The following is a 17,220-nucleotide window of genomic DNA, read 5'->3' as shown; positions in this document are numbered from 1 at the left end:
TCGTTATGAACATTACCTAGCAGTTTCTATACTTTCACCACACTTCTCCGGCAGATTACATCGATGATAGCCTGAAGCATTTAAGGATTGTTTAAAAAAAAAAAAAAATTGGAAACTGTAGTCAAAGACATTTATTTATTTTAAGAGAATTGGCTTGAAATTATTAAAAAAATTAGGGATACATAACATAATAAATAATAAATACATAATAAATAAATAATAAATACATAACATAATACATGTTCTATGTTCAGATAAAGTCCCATTTTAAATATGCAAGTGGCCTAAGCTCATTTAATCAGAATTTACACAAACCTGCAAACTGAGTCTTTATTTATTTACACCTTTTGAATACCAATAACAGAAACAAAGCTCATTGTGTTTATTTTTAATGACATGCAAGTGTGTGAAAATAATTGGCTGATTTGCCTGTGACAGAAATTCCAACAAATTCTTAAGTTTGGCTTGAGATATGCCTGCAAATCTTGAAGGAAGTGGGTGTGGAGAAATGCCATCTGATATGAAATGTGGGAGACTTATACAACTGGGTGATACAAGAGACTCTTCTTCTGTGTTCTTTGCACAACTGAATCTTAAGCTCGACAGTTTGGTATGCAATGGCTGCCCTGCTTCGCCAAATAATGTCAGGTCTTAATAAGCAGCTAAAAAACTTGAAGGACCAAAACTACCAGTTCACAGTCTCTCTCTTGGGCTTTCTCTGTAATATGGTTTCCTTAATTTCTACCACAAAGTGCTCATATATCAATTCAATCTTGTGCCGCTGTTCTGCTGTTTCAAGTGTCAAACACCTTTGTCAGTTTCTTTATGCCCCTCTTCCAGAAAACACCATTCCTAATAACTCTGATAAGGGTCTTTAAAGAGATCCTATTTTTTTTTATGTTGGAAGTACATTTTGCACATTTCTTTAGCGATTTCTTGCTTTCTGTTTCTACCCAGAAACACAGAGAATTAATACAACACATTGTTCTGTTTTCAGGAGACTGGCTAAATCTACCCTGCTGCTCATCCCCCTGTTTGGAGTGCATTATATAGTGTTTGTTTATGAAGAGGATTCAGACCAGTATAAAATATTCTTCGAACTAGCTATTGGATCCTTTCAGGTAAAAGAGTTTTTCTGTTGTATTTGTTACAGAGGAGACTTACGAAAGGGTTTTGTACAAAACCTAAGTGTTTTTTTTTTACTACAGGGTTTGGTTGTTGCCGTGCTTTACTGCTTTCTTAACAGTGAGGTAAGCTTTTTTCCACTTGTCTTTTTTATTTCTTATGGTCAGAATATATTCTTTAAATGGGATAATTGAGATTGGCACTCTATCCTTGCAGGGCAAGGGGATCTAAAATCAAGAAAAGAGCCATTGACGCCATCAGAGTTGCATGTATAAATGAGCCCATAGATACGTGACCCTTAGCTTTTGACTTAAAGTCCCTTCAAGGTATCAGACTGTAGCTGGTGTTGCTATGTCAGTGCATGAGTTTGCAGTCCATGCCCAATTAGGCTAAAACAATCTGTCCCCAAAATCTGCTCCCCAACATCTGATGTCGTGGACAATTACATTTCTTTCAAGAGTGAATGTTGAAAAAAAAGTTCCTATATATATACCATAAAACTTCAATTAAACGGCCCTGGTGTTTATTCCAAATAACTGCAAGAAGCCCCAGAGTCAATTTGAGACCAGCGATTGTAGGAGACCAGCGTTTGTATAAAACATTCATACATAAAAAGACATTGCGACTCATGCAGGGTAAGAAGAGCCTGGAAACGTAGATTCATTGTAGAAGTAGGCTAATAGGCCAGGCTTTTATTATTATTATTTTTAAAATTATTATTATGTTTTAATAATTTGCTTTCCAAAACAAATCACATTCAATGTATGGTGAACTACACACTGTATTGAAAACAAGATACCGGTAATTCTGTTAGCAGTCTCGATATACTGTGAACTCGCTAAATAAACAAAAAGCAACAAAACTGTGGAAATACACATTAAAACAAACCATCAACATTATACTTCATTAATGCATTGTTCATGTTGCAATTGACAGTTCAATCACTACAATTAACAGCAATACAAATATACAGCTATTAAAAGTGAGAAATACATTTATAATACATTTATTTTCATAAATATATACGGTATATATATTTACTGAAAACAGTTTTGTAGTTCTTGATGGACTGTTCTTGCTGACACAGTCTGATCACGTACTGCACTGACATTCTGTCACCTGTGAAGAGTTGCTCTTCTGTTTTTCCTTACATATTACAGTAATGCATGAGCATCACAGTCATTGAATGTGCGCTTTCAACCACAATTACCAACCCTATTTACTGATGTCTTTCCCATAGATCTAAATTCAGATGTAACTTTAGTCACTGTTCCTATTGAAACACTAGCTAGTTGAGCAGTCTGTGTGACTGAAGCTCCTGCCATTCGTGCCCCAATAATGACCCCTCTTTCAAAGTCACTTAAACCCCATTCACACGGAAACAATTGCCAGCAATTTGGTGGCATTTTGGTGCCGCCAAGGTCTGTGTGAATGGGTCATTGCCGGCAAATCGTTCCTGGCAAGGTTCCTAGTCTAATTGCCGTCATTTCTCCAGCAAAGTGTCTGTGTGAATGGAGCAGGAAAATGATTGCCGTCAAATGACGCGTCACATCCTTGCGTGGGCGACGCAATGCTCAGCTAACTGACGTAACCAATTAGAATAGGGGTGCACCTTTAAGCTACCTTTGAACAAGAACTTGTGACCGTAACGAGAAACGGACCGGGTTGTTAGCAATGGCAGAGGCTGAAAATAATATAGTCACAGCAATTCTGAGTGTTATTGATGAACCAACAGGTTGGCGTGTGTAATGCTAACTATTGTCACATATATGTCAGATGTTATATACCAATAAATCATGCAAAATATATTATCTCTATACAGGCAAACGTGTTACCCCTCACAATGGGGTCGTTTCAAACAAAATCGGTTTGGTTCTTTGCTTTGAAACAATGTATCAATGTATCACTTGTCTTGTGTACAAACGTGCTCAGTTCGTGGTTCACTTCCATGTTTTCTCTGGACTCAGATCACTTGTGTTCGTATTGCAATAATCAAGTGAGCTCGTTTTGTATTAATAAAACATATTTACATTTTTACATGATTCGTGTGTATGTAAGTGCAAGTGGACTCTTCACTTTCTCCATCCAAACTATGAGGGGAAGCAATAAAAAAGGCAAACAGTGTGTCAAAAGTGTAGAATTGAGAACAAGGGCAGTAATGTTCATACTGTACAATGCGCTAGTTAGAGCTCATCTGGATACTGTGTACAGTTCTGGGCTCCACACTTCAAGAAAGATATCGCTGCTCTAGAGGCAGTTCAGAGGAGAGCAACCAGACTTATTCCAGGTCTGAAGGGAATGTCCTACTGAGAGACTGAGGAACTGAACCTTTTCACCCTGGAACAGAGGAGACTACGTGGGGACTTGATCCAAGTCTTCAAAATCATGAAAGGCATCGACCACATCAAACCAGAGGAGCTTTTCCAGATCAGCAGGGACACACGGACCCGGGGACACAAATGGAAATTGGGCTTCAAGGCATTCAAGACAGAAAACAGGAGACACTTCTTCACATAGAGAGTCGTCACAATCTGAACAAACTCCCCAGCGATGTGGTTGAAGCTGAAAATTTGGGAACATTTAAAAATAGACTGGATAGGATCCTTGGATCACTTACTTATTAATGGAAACCAAACGAGCACGATGGGGCGAATGGCCTCCTCTCATTTGTAAACTTTGACTTGACTGCTTCTCCCTCATCAGCCTATTCTTCCTTTAACCGAAGGGGACCTGTGTGGGGTGGTTTCAGTATTTGTTAAATACTCTGTTTCCCTTATATACAACATTGATGTCCCAACATTTATATATACATAAATAAGATACAAAATAAATACATAGATTAATAAAAATGGAAATTATATATATATATATATATGTATTTAGTAAGTTTTTATTTATTTATTAATTCCTAAGTATTTCATTATTTATTTAATTATTTATTTTGGCAAAAATGACCCTCAATATGTATTTACTGAATTGATTATGTACCTTCAAAAACCGACTACAACTGCTGGTCTCAAAGTCTGTGTGTAATTTGTAACTGAATATGTAAATTGGTGATGAACAGTCAGCGGTGATGAAATGTTCGTGATGAAAAGTGCATGACGAAAAGACAGAAACCCATTTTTGACCTAGACCAAAACCAAAACTTTGTCCTACGCACGAATTAAAAATTGCAAACGTCTACCTTATCATGCTTTTATTGATAAATAGGAGAGAGTATCTTCTGACAATAAAGCAACAGGGTTTTGGAATTAGTTTGTAGTTAGCAAACCACAGGTCAGGCATACCTTTCATTTTGTTTAGGCCTTACTTTCATTTGTAAAGCATTCATTACATGGTCTATCTGAGAATAACTGTAGTCCACATATTTTCCACATATTTTAGTCTATTAATATAACAGGACCATGCTACATGACACATTTTATCATGTATTTTAGGATTTATTTTTTACCAGATTAATTCATTCAGGGCCCCACATTTTATGTAGTTAAATGGATTCAAGTTACAAAATAGAGACCACTTAACATCGATTTCTGAACTTGGAATGGTCTCTTCTTTTTTTCCAGAGCTGTATACATATGTGCTAAACTGAATGTTATGCTTTTCTGAAAAATGATCAGTTGTTTGACTGCCTTTCTGCAATGATGTTTCAGGTGCAAGGTGAACTCAAAAGGAAATGGCGGAGTGTGTGTTTGAACTGGTATGTGAGTCGGGATTACAAGCTACACAGCTCGTCCATCTCCAGAAATGGGTCTGAAAACACATCGCAATTCCATCGCAATTCCAGGGCCCAATCTTTCCTACAGACTGAAACCTCCATTGTATGAAATTGGTTTGGGGGAGGGGGGGTTGGGGGGCTTATGGTTATGGTTTTTATGTAGTCTTCTGTATGTACAAATGAATATATATACATATATAATGTGTATGTGTCAACATTACATTGTGCACTGTGAATCTGTGCACAGATGAAAGATGTTTGTACATTCCAGTAATATTCTGATGGCATCCCCCCCTTTTTAAGAAATATACATTCAGAAGACCTGTATTTTTGCTGAACATTTTTTTACCTCTCACAGTGCAAATGAGCGGCTGATGTATTATGTAAACTGAGTGCAGTCACAACAAGAAAGAGACTGTCTGTTGTCTCCGGAATGAAAAACAATGGAAACCCATGAAGTGGTACCAAGAACAGGAAAGAAATGCAAAGGACCGGAGGACTGTGTTCAGACACGCTGAAATATCCTGGTTTTCAGTCTTGTCTTAAACCACACACACACACAAACTGCGGATCTAAAAGTGCAGCAGGTTCACGTATCTGTAATCGAATGACCATATGTACAATGCACAAATACCAATAACATTAATAAGAATATGAAGACCTGGTACACAACTCCACCGCTGCAAAGACTTGAATGTTCTCAGTTGGTTCTGAACACATTTTATTCTCAGGCCTTGAAACCCTCCCTCTGTGGAAACTATAAAAGCCGTGCGTGAAAGCCCTGTGTGTTGCTCGTGCTTGTGTAAAAGGCATTGTTCCTATAGAATTTATACAGGTCTACGAGGGGTATTTAATTGTGGAAAATCCATAGAGGGAAGAGAAAAACCAAATTCATTACAAAATCTGTGTTTCAAGCAGAAATCTGTTTTTATCATGAGTGACAAAAGCATTTCCTCAGTCATTTCACTCTTCAGCTGACGTTTAGAGTACAGTGAAGGCAGTGAGGTCTCAGATTAGGTTATATTCAGTTTGTGTGTTTTTCAGCTTTTTCCTGCACTGCCTCCAGCATCAATATTGTGATCCAATATCACACAGTAATAGTTTATGTGCGCTGTTCTATATTCTATGAGGCCTGGGATTTCTAAATAATTTTTGAACAAGTACATCTGCTAGAGGAGTGTCTGAAGATGAGAGCACATCGTTTTTATTTTCCTTCCTTCATTAATGGCATAGTCAGTGTTTTGATATGCTTCATACTCTGATAAGCTGTCCACATTTTGGACAACAAAACAAAAAAACACTGCTTTGTCTCTCTAGGTCCTTTCACAGCCACATCCAAACTGAGAATGTATTCTCACAAAACCCCAGTGACTGAACATCAGCATTAGCTAGCACAGACTAGTGCATTTTACTGTGAATGTCCTCTTTAAAACAGAAAGTCCGTCCAACACATTATGATTATTGCAGCATGTGAATGTAATAGATTTATCTGTGATTTTTGTATGTGTATGTGATGTATGTGTGTTACAATTCTTAAGTCTCATATGTTTTGTTAATTGTTCTTATTCTTACGATAGACCAAAGGAGATGTTCGATAAGAGTTAAACAGAAAAAAATGTTTATCTCTATTATATCATTGTTAAGGGCCTTATTACTTATTAACCTTAACTTTTCCGTACTATAGTACATGACATTTCACTGTTATCAGTCATGATCTGTTCTTAGAAAAAAATAAACATGAAAAGAACAACTTACCAATAATCATGGTGTTTATCTTCAACTGACATTTGGACCTGAAAGGAAAATATATATATATATCGTCATACCAGTAATGAGGATGACATTTAAATGAAAGTGAGTGGGAATGTTATTCTGATTTATTTTTGATTGCACCGTGTCCTGGGTCTCAAGTGACATAAATTGATCCAAAAATTCTGATATATGACATAACTGATTCACAGTGCTACAGTCAATGTTAACATTGAAAAGTCACTGAGGTTTTTGTATCGCTGTATATTTATCAATTTGGAACAACAAAATGACCAGTGTTTTTCACACCTCTTTGCTCAAGAGGAAAATTTGCTCTACCTTTGTGGAAATTATTGTTCTGTTTTCATTTGTTATTTTATAAGTACCAAGAAACCTAAAGGTAGGGAAATTAATTGTTTAACTGTTTATTTACGTATTTCTGAGCTCAGAAGTAGTAAGCTTGGCAAGTCATCCTGTGCTGTTGCCTTCTCGTAAGATAGAGTTTTACATATATAAATCCTTTTTGTAACAGACAGTGGTTGACAATTCTTTATCAAGACAATCAGAAATGTGCTTCTGCATAACATGTAATCAAGAATTCAAGCTCTTAAATAAAAAAGGTCAAGGTTTAAACTAGGAAGGTGCATTTGCTAGATGCAGTTGCTTCTATCTCTTCTCTTATGGATTGTTTTCCTCTTTTTATATTTTAGTCTAAGCAGGCGATGAATAAGGTGTTTCCACCTTAGACAAAGGAAACTGAACTCATTGATATCCAGTTAGACTTAGAGCGGATCATTAATCAAATTCAGCCAACTTAAATGTAACAAATCAAAAACAGTAACTTAAGAATAATAATAAATTTAATAGGATATCCAAATATGCACTGAATTTAATAACAACACTTAAGTAAAATAAATAAACAAATCATCAAATTTTTGCACTGTAAGCACTGTATTTTCAAAATATAAAAACAAGCTTCCTTATGGAAAGGATATGGCGGCTACACAGCACTGCAGTAGGTGCTACACACCTGTTTTGGACACACGGCAGCATTAATGTACATCATATGATTATGTTTGAGTCTGCGATGACCTATATACATATAGATAAGTAAGGGTATTGGACAGAGATGTGCACTACTATATTACCGAGGAGGTCTGCATTCGGGATGTGTCCAGACTACAGTGCACTGCACAGTGTGGACTGATGCCAGATGTGATTTCTAATGATATTTATATATGTGTGTATATGTGTGTGTATGAATAACAGAACATGAAACATGGCACTCGCCTCTGTCCAGCACATTGCCTCATTCATTCACCTGCAGAGTCCTGTTCCTTTAATGCCGTGGCTTATTAACATATGGTAATGACTCGGTAATTGGAAACATGAGATGCAAATGTATTCCGGGCTGACATTAAACATGTGCATAGCGCTATCGAATTTGGATTGCATGAAAGACTTAAATTAGACTGAATATACTAGTTTTGCGCGATATTTGTGTGGCGCATTCCTCCAATAACTGCGCAAAGCTGTGTTCTACAGAGGGGATAATAGCGCACTGTGGAGTGGCGCAGGCGGGTTTGCGAGACACGAATAAAATGCTATATTTCAATGTCGCGCAAATATGTGTGCCATGTTTGAATATCTCTCCTTTTATGGCTAAGCCACATATTTGCTGCGCGGCACACATTTTGCGTGGAAATTTTGCAAAGTTTGAATATCAGGCCCTATATGATATATATATAATAGTATATAATGATCTATTATGATCATTCTTATCAACTACTCCATACAAACGAGGTTGCTTTTGATCAAATATCTGATTCACTGCAGTTATTTTGCTGGTATGCTGGTATTTTCTAAAGCGTATGACACTTGTTTGTTCATTGGATATTATGGTTTTATATTGTGCAATATGTAGTAAAATGCTATGTATAATGAATGTTTAAGTATGGTGTAAAGACAATTGTGAATAAAATAGAATTTTTCAATCTTTTTGGTCTGTCTTTTAATTATTAGCAAGCAGATAATAAATGTGTTAATTTAAGTATATATTTTATTAATTGTAGGGTTACCAATAGTTATGCGTCATTTGGTGTGAGGTGTATTGCTGAGGATTAGAGGATTAGATTAAAAAACACTGATTTAATTATTTATTATGGCTCATATTTTTCATTTTATCCAAAGTGATCATTTTTAGTTACTTATTTATACAGTGACATTTCCATTAGAATAATCTTAATTTAATCTGAATGTGTATAATCTGTAACTTTCTTACAAGTATAACACTAGCGTTTCACCTGGGGTCTGGACCAACACACCCTGCAGTTACAGTAACAATCCCCCATCCCTAACCACTACACTACCCTACTCTGATGTAATCATTATTTGCAGATATGCCTTCCCAATGAGGGTGAAATGGCTGAAATCTTTTTCAACAGATACACCCAACTGCAGACTTTTCCTAGCCACGCAGTCATATACCATAACTCGATTTCCCAAATTGCTGATGTATCCATGATTTGTAGGGTACTTTGTTACACTTTAATTCCACGTGTCAATTGGCAAACTGACTGAATTCCGGGGGATTAAAATACTAACTGACAATTCAGACAGCCCGACATAAACTGAAACATGACAAATTTTTAAAACCCACTAATCAGCAAGTCCATTAATGTCTTCAAATACAGTACTGTGCAAAAGTTTTAGGCAGGTGTGATAAAAGGCTGTAAAGTAAGAATGCTTTCAAAAATAGACATGTTAATAGATTATATTTATCAATTAACTAAATGCAAAGTGAGTGAACAGAAGAAAAATCTACATCAAATCCATATTTGGTGTGACCACCCTTTGCCTTCAAAACAGCATCAATTCTTCTAGATACATTTGCACTCAGTTTTTGAAGGAACTCGGCAGGTAGGTCTGCCCAAACATCTTGGAGAACTAACCTCAGTTCTTCTGTGGATTTAGGCAGCCTCAGTTGCTTCTCTCTCTTCATGTAATCCCAGACAGACTCGATGATTTTGAGATCAGGGCTCTGTGAGGGCCATACCATCACTTCCAGGACTCCTTGTTCTTCTTTACTCTGAAGATAGTTCTTAATGACTGTCACTGTATGTTTGGGGTCGTTGTCATGCTGCAGCATAAATTTGGGGCCAATCAGATGCCTCCCTGATGGTATTGCATGATGGATAAGTATCTGCCTGTACTTCTCAGCATTGAGGAGACCATTCATTCTGACCAAATCCCCAACTCCATTTGCAGAAATGCAGCCCCAAACTTGCAAGGAAGCTTCACCATGCTTCACTGTTGCCTGCAGACACTCATTCGTGTACCGCTCTCCAGCCCTTCGACGAACAAACTGCCTTCTGCTACAGCCAGATATTTCAAATTTTGACTCATCAGTCCAGAGCACCTGCTGCCATTTTTCTGCACCCCAGTTCTTGTGTTTTCGTGCATAGTTGAGTCACTTGGCCTTGTTGCCACGTTGGAGGTTTGGCTTTTTGGTCGCAAGTCTTCCATGAAGGCCACTTCTGAGCAGACTGTCTTTCATCTGCTGCAGTAAGTTTCCTTGGCTGACCACTGCGTCTACGGTCCTCAATGTTGCCCGTTTCTTTGTGCTTCTTCAAAAGAGCTTGGACAGCACATCTGGAAATAGGGTTTGTCATGATTTTACATATTATATATTCATTTATTAGAAACAACACAATAAGCCTTAATTAACCTGGAGTTATCTGTAATATGTGTAACTGCGACAGTGTCTGTCAGGAACATTTGTTGTTGTAATAATCTGTAAAACTTAATATTTTAATCAAATTGACTCTCACAATGCCTTGTGTACATAACTGTGTACATTATTCATACTTTTTTAATATTACATATTTTGAATATCAGCTTGTTGAACAGTACTTTAATTTAACATGCAAATTAGGAAATTACAAAATGATTAATAATTCATGTGATTTAATTAAGACACAAAGCATGGTATTTATAAAGCCTTTCACTTGCATACATCACATAAATTTAGGACAATATGTATTTAACTGTTTTTAAAATAAACAGAATTAACCTTGTTAACCTTGTTAACCTTGTAGGCAATAGAACATACAGTGCCTTGCGAAAGTATTCACCCCCCTTGGCGTTTTTCCTATTTTGTTGCATTACAACCTGTAATTTAAATTGATTTTTATTTGGATTTCATGTAATGCACATACACAAAATAGTCCAAATTGGTAAAGTGAAATTAAAAAAATAACTTGTTTTAAAAAATTATAAAAAATAAAAAATGGAAAAGTGGTGCATGCATATGTATTCACCCCCTTTGCTCTGAAGTCCCTAAATAAGATCTGGTGCAACCAATTACCATCAGAAGTCACATCATTAGTTAAATAAAGTCCACCTGTGTGCAATCTGTGTCAAATGATCTGTCACATGATCTCAGTATATATACACCTGTTCTGAAAGGACCCAGAGTCTGCAACACCACCAAGCAAGTGGCACCATGAAGACCAAGGAGCGCTCCAAACAGGTCAGGGACAAAGTTGTGAAGAAGTACAGATCAGGGTTGGGTTATAAAAAAATATCCAAACCTTTGAACATCCAATGGAGCACCATTAAATCCATTATTCAAAAATGGAAAGAATATGGCACCACAACAAACCTGCCAAGAGAGGGCCGCCACCAAAACTCACAGACCAGGCAAGGATGGCATTAATTAGAGAGGCAACAAAGAGACCAAAGATAACCCTGAAGGAGCTGCAAATCTCCACAGCGGAGACTGGAGTATCTGTGCATAGGACCACTTTAAGCTGTACACTCCACAGAGCTGGGCTTTACGGAAGAATAGCCAGAAAAAAGCCATTGCTTAAAGAAAAAAATATGCAAACATGTTTGCTGTTCATCAGAAGGCATGTGGGAGACTCCCCCAAACATATGGAAGACAGTACTCTGGTGAGATCATACTAAAAGTGAGCTTTTTTTAGGAAAACACTATGTCTGGCGCAAACCCAACACCTCTCATCACCTCAAGAACACCATCCCCACAGTAAAGCATGGTGGTGGTAGCAACGGAGGTTCACCTTCCAGCAGGACAATGACCCTAAGTAAACTGCTAAAGCAACACTTGCGTGTTTTAAGGGGAAACATTTTAATGTCTTGGAATGGCCTAGTCAAAGCCCAGACCTCAATCCGATTGAGAATCTGTGGTATGACTAAAAGATTGCTGTACACCAGTGGAACCCATCCACCTTGAAGGAGCTGGAGCAGTTTTGCCTTGAAGAATGGGCAAAAATCCCAGTGGCTAGATGTGCCAAGCTTATACAGACGTACCCCAAGAGACTTACAGCTATAATTGCTGCAAAAGGTGTCTCTACAAAGTATTGACTTTGGGGGGGTGAATAGTTATGCACGCTCAAGTTTTCTGTTTTTTTTTGTCTTATTATGTTTCACAATAAAAATATTTTGCATCTTCAAAGTGGTAGACATGTTGTGTAAATCAAATGATACAAACCCCCAAAAATGCATTTTAATTCCAGGTTGTAAGGCAACAAAATAGGAAAAATGCCAAGGGGGGTGAATACTTTCGCAAGGCACTGTAAGAAAGTTTATAAACGAGAGGAGGCCATTCAACCCATTGTGCTCCTTTGGTGTCCATTAATAACTGAGTGATCCAAGGATCCTATCCAGTCTATTTTTGAATGTTCTCAAATTGTCAGCTTCAACCACATCGCTGGGGAGTTTGTTCCAGATTGTGACGACTCTCTGTGTGAAGAAGTGTCTCCTGTTTTTTTATCTTGAATTCCTTGAAACCCAATTTCCATTTGTGTCCCTGCAGATCTGGAAAAGCTCCTCTGGTTTGATGTGGTCGATGCCTTTCATGATTTTGAAGACTTGAATCAAGTCCCCACGTAGTCTCCTCTGTTCCAGGGTGAAAAGGTTCAGTTCCTCAGTCTCTCAGTAGGACATTCCCTTCAGACCTGGAATAAGTCTGGTTGCTCTCCTCTGAACTGCCTCTAGAGCAGCGATATCTTTCTTGTGTGGAGCCCAGAACTGTACAGAGTATTCAGATGAGCTATAACTAGTGCATTGTATTTTTATAGCTTCCTAACATTATTTGGATGGGGAAAGTGAGGAGTCCACATAGACTCCTAGGTCTTTCTCATGTGTTACTCCATCTAGTAACTAGTGAGCTCTAACTAGTCTGAACATTACTGCCCTTGTTCTAAATTATTATATTAATATAGATTAGAAAAACAGTTTGAATTGTGAAATGTAAAAAGTATTTCAGCAACTGGAATTATTTTCCAAAGACTGCTAAACCTAATGGAGGTCAGGGTAGACTACTTCAGCAAAGTGAGAGGATTATTCTGCCATAAGCCATAAGCTATTACTTGCCATAAGCTCTGGTTGATATCTTTGTGGTGGAACACATAATCGACCCACTCTGGTATAGGTTCCTGGTGGTCTTGGATCAGGTGCTTCCACTTCAGATAAGTGTTCATCATCATAAGGATCTGGCCATTCCAACTCTCTCTTCCTCCCGTGGTCTTTGAAGGCGTACAAGTGCGCGCCTGTTCCTCCTGATTTCACCTTGTGACATTCTAATCACAAACGATCATGGGGCATGCTGCCGGAGTATAGTTCCTTTGGTGGATTGGTCTGAAACCCAAACAGGATCACCACCCTTGAGTGGCGACAGAGACCTTGCTCTGTGCCTGAGGCCATGTGTGCTCATGTGTGTTCATTCTCAAAACATTTCACCTTGTCTGTGTCAGGCAGATGAGGTTTGAGAAGGGAGGGAAGTACTAGTAGGCAATGTGTGCGCTTCCATCAGTCTCCAGCCCATCGATAGTTTAGATGGACTGTAGCCATTTGCAAGGGGTGTGGAGCGGTAAGTTAGAAGTGCTTTGTGGGGATCTTTTGCTTTCATTAGGAGATTGTTAACTGTTTGCACTGCTCTTTCTGCTTCTCCATTTGCTCGGGGGTATCGTGGACTGCTTGTCTGGTGTGCAAAATCATAATCCTCGGCAAAGGCTTTGAATTCTGATCAGCTGAATTGCGGACCATTGTCAGAAACAAGTGTCACTGGTATTCCATGGCGAGCAAATACAGCTTTCAGGTGCTGTATAATGGCTGCTGAGGATGTGGAGGACAGTTTGGACACTGCCACGTACCGTGAGTAGTAATCTACAGTGAAAAGATACTTCTCTTTTTTCAGCTCAAAGATATATGTGCCTGCGATTTGCCATGGAAATTCTGGGAAGTCAGTAGGACAGAGAGGTTCATCATGATTTTTTTGAGGTTTTCTGCATGTTTCACACTGCTTTACATTATTGTCTCCCAGCTGTGTGCTCAGACCAGGCCACCACACAGATTGCCTTGCTCTTAGCCGACATTTTTCGATGCCTTGGTGTCCTTGGTGGATTTGACTGATGCTTTTGCTGTGCATTGAGGCAGGAATGACTAGTCTGGTGCCTTTTAGAAGCAAACCATTGAGGACGGTAAGTGTGTGTCTTTCTAGCCAGCAAGGTCTGAGTTCACTTACTCCCTTTGGAACTGCTGGGCATCCATTTTCACTGTATTGCATGACTTTGTCGCAGATGGGATCCTTTTTCAGCTCAGCATGGATTTCAACCAGTCTGCTATGTGATGCAGGGAAGCCAACCTGAGCTAGGTAGATATTGGTAACTTCCATGAGAGCAGAATCAGCACTTTTGCATAGCATTGTATAGCATAGTATTGTGAAGGATTTGCCAGGGACATGTTCAATGTCATAAGAGTATCTCATGAGTCTCATTTGGAATCTCTGCAGTCGTGGAGGTAAGTCATCTAAGTGTTTTGAGCTGAGGAGGCTGACAAGTGGCTGTTTCAAGAAGGAATTCAGTGCCTATCAGGTAGCAGCTGAAGCCCACACGAGAGCCAGCGTCTCCTTCCAGATTTGGGCATAGCGCTGCTGTGTTGGAGTCAGTGCTCTTGATGCATATGCCACTGGTTGCCATGCTCCATTGCAGTTGCATGAGTACTCCCCCTAGGCCAAAGGAGGAAGCGTCCACTTTGTTTGAATCAAAGAATGCTAAAGTTGGTGGAGAGATGATCTTGGCTTTGAGCAATGAGAACAACTTCTCCTGTGGCACATCCCAGGTCCATACATTTCTCTGTGAGAGGAGGCCACGTAGTTGGTGGACATTCTCACTCTGTCTGACCATAGTGATGGCTCTCTATAGTGTGAGATTGGCAGTGCAACTGAAGTCATTCTGATATTTTAGTGTCCAGTAGCCCAACAACAATCCTGTCTCTGATGAGCTCATCTCTTAGATTTCCATATTCAAAGTGTTCTGAAAGAGCATACAATTTTGTGATGAAGTCATTTACACTTTCATCTGGCTCCTGTTTTCTGGAGTTGAATTTTGCTCTCTCATATATCACATTCTGCTTTCCTGTGAAATATTATTTGAATTTGCCCTGCACTGTGTTGTACTCTAAACCCATGTTGACTATCTCCAGGAATATGGTTTTCATTAAGATGCTCCTCTATTTTCTGTCTAATCATTTTTTCCAACATTTTACAAGTGATGCAGGTGAGATTGATTGGTCTGTAATTTCCTGGCTCAGTTTTGTCCCCTTTCTTGTGGATTGGTATGACATTTGCAGTTTTCCAGTCAGTTGGCACATCCTCTGTTCTAAGTGTCATTTGGAATATTTGAGTTAGCGGCCTATAAATAATTTCCCTCATTTCTTTGGGAGAGCGTATGTATGTGCAGATAAATTGAGACTAATTTAAACTAGGGACCAGGGGGACAGGGAGCTCTGACAATGGGACATGTTCCACTAAGGAAAGAAAACAAAAGGAACCCGCTAGTAGCAAAGTCCTGAAATGTTTGTACCTCAATGCCAGGAGTATAAGGAAATTACAGAAATGGCATTAAGGCAGAAGAACTCAAATTAGATCCTAGGAATGAAACAGAATCTTTGTGGGTTAAACTTTTGAATAAAAGATCTGGAGGATTAGTGGTAGGAGTGTGTTACAGAGCACCCAACTCAGATATTCAGAAAGATGTTGCATTGTACAATGTAATCAGGACTGCATGTAGCAAGGATGTGGCTGTTATAATGGGGGATTTCAGTTTCCCAAACGTAGACTGGGAAAGCCCAGTTGGGACTACAGAAGCAGAAATAGAAATGGTTGAGATGGTAAATGACTGCTTTCTAACTCAATTTGTCAGGGAACCAACCAGAGAGCACATGCATTGACTTGATCTTTTCAAATGACCAAGATAGAGTCAGAGGGACACTAGTTAGAGAACCAATGGCAAACTGTGATCACAATATGGTTAGCTTTGAGGCATTCTTTCAAAAAACAAGGTCCAAGTCTAAAACAATGGTCTACAATTTTAGAAAAGCAAACATTGAAGGTATGAGGCAGCACTTAGAAGAGTTAGACTGGAGCACACTGGATACAGATTCAGTAGAAAATGGATGGTTATATTTTAAGAATATACTACTAGAGGCTCTGGAGAAATTTGTACCAAAACTTAGCAAAGTGAGGACCAAAAAACATTGGCCAAAATGGTTTAATAGGAGTATGCAAAAAAAAAAAAAAAAAAAAACATATTGCATAGCACATACAAAAAAGACAGATGAAACTAAATACAAATAATATATAGGACTCCAAAGAGACTTCATCAGGAAAGCAAAGAGGGAAATAGAAAGAGACATCGCTCTTGGAGCTAAAACTAATGCAAAGAGCTTTTTTCAATACTACAACAGCAAGAGGTCAATAAAGGAGGAAGTGAAACATAAAGGGCAAAAATTGAAGTATCTTGGAAAATGAACAAGATGTGGCAAATGTTCTAAATGAGTATTTCACAGAGGTTTTTACAAAAAGAAAAAATTGATAACATGCCACAGTTTAACAATCAGTCCAGTCAAACCCTAAGAGAGATCAGGATAAATGAGGAGGAGGTACTAAAGGGACTAGCAGAATTAAAAACAAGCAAATCACCTGGGCCAGATGGTATATTTCCAACAGTACTTATAGAAATGAGGGAAATTATTTATAGGCCGCTAACTCAAATATTCCAAATGACACTTAGAACAGGGGATGTGCAAACTGACTGGAAGACGGCAAATGTCAAACCAATCCACAAGAAAGGGGACAAAACCGAGCCAGGAAATTACAGACCAATCAGTCTCACCTGCATCACCTGTAAACTGTTGGAAAAAATGATTAGACAGAAAATAGAGGAGCATCTTAATGAAAACCATATTCTTGGTGATAGTCAACAATGTGAAAGCATATGATATGATATACCAAGATTTTCAGGAAGCTTTTGATAAGGTTCCACACCACAAACTGATCCTCATATTGGAAGCTGTAGGCATTCAGGGTAATGTAAGTAGATGGATTATGAACTGGTTGACATATACACGGTTCCCACTCTTATTAGGAAATAATTTTCCAGGGCTTTTCAAGGACATTTTCCATGACTCATGTTTGGATATACAGTGCTCTCCCACTATACTACCCACCATTATAATGCCACCCTCATCTACCACCAGCATAGAAAACCATTGTTTTTATTCCCCCAACTATATTCCCTTGGTTGTTGACTGACAGTATAATG

At 38.4% G+C, this 17,220-nt stretch overlaps 1 protein-coding gene across 1 annotated transcript in view; it reads left to right on the top strand.

The window, feature by feature from the left end:
• vipr2 (vasoactive intestinal peptide receptor 2) overlaps window positions 1-8,593 on the top strand; it is a 71,346-nt gene extending 62,753 nt beyond the window's left edge. Inside the window, exons 11-13 of the mRNA XM_066723708.1 lie at window positions 998-1,121; window positions 1,209-1,250; window positions 4,782-8,593. Coding sequence (XP_066579805.1) covers window positions 998-1,121; window positions 1,209-1,250; window positions 4,782-4,955 — 340 coding nt within the window. The 3' untranslated portion in view covers window positions 4,956-8,593. The remainder of the gene's footprint in view (window positions 1-997; window positions 1,122-1,208; window positions 1,251-4,781) is intronic.
• Window positions 8,594-17,220: the final 8,627 nt, after the last annotated feature.

The sequence above is a fragment of the Amia ocellicauda genome, chromosome 2 (genome assembly GCF_036373705.1).
Source record: "Amia ocellicauda isolate fAmiCal2 chromosome 2, fAmiCal2.hap1, whole genome shotgun sequence".
Lineage (NCBI taxonomy): Eukaryota > Metazoa > Chordata > Actinopteri > Amiiformes > Amiidae > Amia > Amia ocellicauda.
This window is presented reverse-complemented; position numbering and strand designations above follow the sequence as displayed.